Here is a 4,613-nt window from a genome sequence, read left to right as displayed (position 1 = left end):
ACCTCAGATGTAAGGGAAATTTATAATAAAAGGACCAGTTTACTGGGCTGTTGAATTCCTGTTAACCTTCAGGTAAAACCACTTCCAGTTTTCAAAGTTCCTCCTCAACTCTCCCTTCTATACATACCTAATTTTCTATCTGTAAATATCCCTGCTTGTTTTTTCTGCAACTTTTATCTTTTTCTCCTCTGGTGTCTCACTATAAAGCCTTATGTTTCTGGAACTATTTACCTCCTCTGATTTGCCAAGTTTTACTTCTGAACTTCTCTTTGACTAAGCTGTGATTGACACTCCACTCTGGGACCTTTCCCCTCTCATTAGCAATGCCATCTATTCTCTTGTCATTATAGATCACCTGAGAGAATATGTAGTTCAATCTTTTCAACTTTTAAATCTCTTCTTTTATTACTCTCTTTAAGTTTTATTCATTTATTCCCCTTTAAAAAACATTTTTCTATATGATCTGTGCACTTATCATTTTACCAAATATGTTTTAATTATGAAGTATTATTTTTTAATGTAAAATATTTTATTGTATCTGAGACATATGGCTAGTTTATGTCCCCAACCATGCTTTTTTTCTGTATGTTTTTCACTACTACCAAGCTTTCTTTCCATGGAGAAGAGATATTCAACTCACTGATATTTAAGAACTATTAGAAAAGATATACTGCAATACTCTATAGCTTTGCTCTAATAATTCAAGCATAATCATTCAAGGAAAGATGGTACAATCCAGTGGAAAACAATCTTACTCTTGGCCAGTCGAACATATGGAGATTCCAGAAGCATGTACAATGATTCATATATTTGTTCAACTCATATGCTTCAAACCATAAGGCGTTTGTGGGATGGGTGTTGCATGGGGCGTCCAAAGTGACTTTTCAAGTTTAAATAATTTGTGCTGATCTCCTGAGCAGACTTAGGGTCAACATTTTAGACTCTCAGGATACATCCCTGTGGTCAATAAGGAAAACGTTTCCTTTTTTTAGGGATTCCTTTCTCCAGGACACCAAAGACTTATGAACTCTGGTTGTTCTAGACATAGAGGTTGTCAGTAGTTTGATTCAACATCAAAACAACATTTACTTCTTGACACACCTCCTTATTAGATGCAGAAAGAATCATTCTCCCAATGTTGCTTTGAAATATTAAATGAGTTGAGTATCTTCAGTATGTGCTTGGGCCTCAGAAAGACAGAAAGGGATGTGAGAAAGGAAATAAAGTAGGTTCGACACAGCAATAATACATAATGATTTTCTACAATCCTCAAATTAAATATCTGGAGAGCAGTTTGATACATGCACTTGTTATTCCACTAAAATCAAACCTTGAACATATAATGAGATTACCTTGAAAATAAATGTTAGAAATTTTAACAGATAAAATGCCTCAAAATAAAGATTCTAACATCTAATAGAGTAAGGCTGGGAGACATACTTGGCTGTGATGGTGGAGACCAGATGATGAGGAAAGATTATGGCCGTGAAGGGACTCACGTCAGTGCTCAGAGGTTGGTGGGCTAGTGAGCATCCCCCAAAGATGCCCTTTTCCTTCTTGCCTCTGAATTTTTCTTCCTTGAAAGTATTTATCATAGTGTACTTACCAGCAAGTTAAGATTTACCTTCAAAGTTATTGGAAAGGTGGTATTTCTACTTCAGAAAAATAACAAAAACACTATAAGCCAAAACTCTACCTCAGCTTGTTTGTAAGCTTTCATGCTATATCATTTTTGTTTGTTTAGAGTTGTTGTTTGTGATCATTATCCATCAGAGAACTTTACAGCATATTAGTTTTTTTTAACATCTTTATTGGAGTATAATTGCTTTACAATGGTGTGTTAGTTTCTGCTTTATAACAAAGTGAATCAGTTATAAATATACATATACATATGTTCCCATATCTCTTCCCTCTTGCATCTCCCTCCCTCTCACCCTCCCTATCCCACCCCTCTAGGTGGTCACAAAGCACCGAGCTGATCTCCCTGTGCTCTGTGGCTGCTTCCCACTAGCTATCTACCTTACATTTGGTAGTGTATATATGTCCATGCCACTCTCTCACTTTGTCACAGCTTCCCCTTCCCCCTCCCCATATCCTCAAGTCCATTCTCTAGTAGGTCTGTGTCTTTATTCCCATCTTACCCCTAGGTTCTTCATGCCTTTTTTTTTTTTTCTTAATGGAAGTTTTGCTGAGTATGGACCTACAAATAAAGCCCAGTGAGGACTTGATAATAAAATGAATATGCATAATGTCTGGCATTTTTCACAGAATTAAAACAAGAAAAATTTTTAATTTGTATGGAAACACAAAAGACCCAAAAAAACTATAACAGTCTTGAGAAAGAAAAACGGAACTGGAGGAATCAGGTTCCCTGACTTCAGATTATACTACAAAGCTACAGTAATCAAAACAGTATGGTTCTGGCACAAAAACAGACATGTAGATCAATGAAACAGGATAGAAAGCTCTGAAATAAACTCACTCACATATGGTCAATTAATCTATGACAAAGGAGGTAAGACTATACAATGGAGGAAAGACAGTCTCTTCAATAAGTGTTGCTGGGAAAACTGGACAGCTACATGTAAAAGAATAACATTAGAACATTCTCTAACTCCATATAGAAAAATAAACCCAAAATGAGTTAAAGACCTAAATGTAAGAGCAGATACTATAAAAGTCCTAGAGGAAAACATAGGCAGAACACTCTTTGACATACATTGCAGCAATAGTTTTTTAGATCTGTCTCCTAGAGTAATGGAAATAAAAACAAAAATAAACAAATGGGACCTAATTAAAGCTAAAAGCTTTTGTACAGCAAAAGAAACAATAAACAAAAAGAAAAGACAACCTAGGGGCTGGGAGAAAATATTTGCAAATGATGTTAGCAACAAGGGATTAATTTTCAAAATAGACAAACAGCTCATACAGCTTAATACAAAAAAAAAATCAAAAAAATGCAGAGAAAACCTAAATAGGCTTTTCTGCAAAGAAGACATGCAGATGGCCAAACAGGCACATGAAAAGATGTTCAGTATTGGTAATTATTGGAGAAATGCAAATCTAAACTACAATGAGGTATCACCTCACACCAGTCAGAATAGCCAACATCAAAAAGTCTACAAACAATAAATGCTGTGGAGAAAAAGGAACCCTCCCTCCTACATGGTTGTGGGAATGTAAATTGGTACAGCCACTATGGAAAACAGTATGGCTGTTCCTTAAAAAAAAATTAAAATAGAGCTACCATATGATCCTGCAATCCCACTCCTGGGCATATATTCAGAGAAAACTCTAATTCAAAAAGATACATGCCGGCCCTGGAAGGCAGAAGTGGAGCCAGTGGGTAGAAGGGACAGGGAGGCCGACTTTCCTCACGTCCCTGTAAGGACGGCTTGGTTAGCAGTGAAGCTGTCCCACTGGCTGCAGGAATTAGAGGTTTTTCGGGTAATGCCTCCGGCCATGCCTGCAGGTGTCGTCCCCCCGTGCCCACTGTGCCGCCTGCCCTTCGATGCCAAGAAAGTGGACAAGACCGCCCACGTGGAGAAGCAGCTTTCGTCCTACAAGGCACCCTGCCGGGGCTGCAGTAAGAAGGTGATGCTGGCCAAGATGAGGGTGCACGTTGCCTCCTGCCTGAAGGTCCAGGAGCATACGGCCAACCATCCCAAGTTTGTCCCTGTGGTGCCCATGTCCCAGCCCATCCCCAGCGCTGTCCCCAACAGGTCCACCTTCACCTGCCCTTACTGTGGTGCCCGCAGCCTGGACCAGCAGAAGCTGGTGGACAACCACCGCAGCGACCCCAACCGCGTGGTGTGTCCCATCTGCTTGGCCATGGCCTTGGGCGACCCAAGCTACCAGAGCACCAACTTCCTGCAGCACCTGCTCCCCCGGCACAAGTTCTCCTACGACACCTTCATGGACTACAGCATCGACGAGGAGGCTGCCTGCCAGGCCGCCCTGGCCCTGTCTCTCTCCGAGAACTGAATGCACGGCCACTCGCCCAGGCCTCCCACCTCAAGGGACAGGCCCCGCCAGCTCCTGCAGCCCTCACCACTACAGGAGGAAGGCCACGTCCCCATCGTCACCGGTTCTTTGGTGCTTCGGGCTGAGCAGGTGTCTTCGGGGGGCAGGCCACTGAGATGGAGTGTGGCCACTGTCTGTGTCTCAAAGCCATGATGTCCTCCCTTCAGAGAGGACCCTTCAGGCCCTGACGTGTCCACAGGCCCCGGCACTGAGCAGGGAAGCGCGGAGGGGGCCCCGGCCCAGCACCTGGCAACGCTTCCCCCTCGCGTGCTCGGTACTGGCTTTTGTGATACCTAGATACCTAACTATATTATCTGGTGTGATGACCTTCTCACATTTTCTAGAGCAAAGACAGAGCAGTTACCCTTCATATTGCAATATCTGTGTTTGACTAGGAATAATAGTATTTTTATGGAACATTTACAAAATTATATTTAAAAAAAAACCAATAGAAAACAAATGGTTGTGGGATTGGTAGAGGGAGGAGAGGAGAGACGGGGCAATCGCTGTGTATGGGGAATGAGGTGGCCATGTCCCCAGGTCACCTCGCCGTTCCCCAAGGTCACTGTGTTAATAGTGGGAAGAAATCC

General features: G+C 41.8%; 1 protein-coding gene across 1 annotated transcript; it reads left to right on the top strand.

The window, feature by feature from the left end:
* Positions 1-3,451: 3,451 nt before the first annotated feature.
* Positions 3,452-3,984, top strand: LOC132499885 (E3 ubiquitin-protein ligase RNF166-like; the record flags this gene model as incomplete). Its single annotated transcript, XM_060114561.1, is given in 2 exon segments — positions 3,452-3,482; positions 3,485-3,984. Coding segments are annotated over 2 exon segments (531 nt in total), but the record flags the coding sequence as incomplete, so codon positions are not given.
* Between the last annotated feature and the right edge of the window lie 629 nt (positions 3,985-4,613).

The sequence above is a fragment of the Mesoplodon densirostris genome, chromosome 12 (genome assembly GCF_025265405.1).
Source record: "Mesoplodon densirostris isolate mMesDen1 chromosome 12, mMesDen1 primary haplotype, whole genome shotgun sequence".
Taxonomy (NCBI): domain Eukaryota; kingdom Metazoa; phylum Chordata; class Mammalia; order Artiodactyla; family Ziphiidae; genus Mesoplodon; species Mesoplodon densirostris.
The sequence above is the reverse complement of the archived record's forward strand: the minus strand, read 5'-3'. Positions and strand labels throughout refer to the sequence as shown.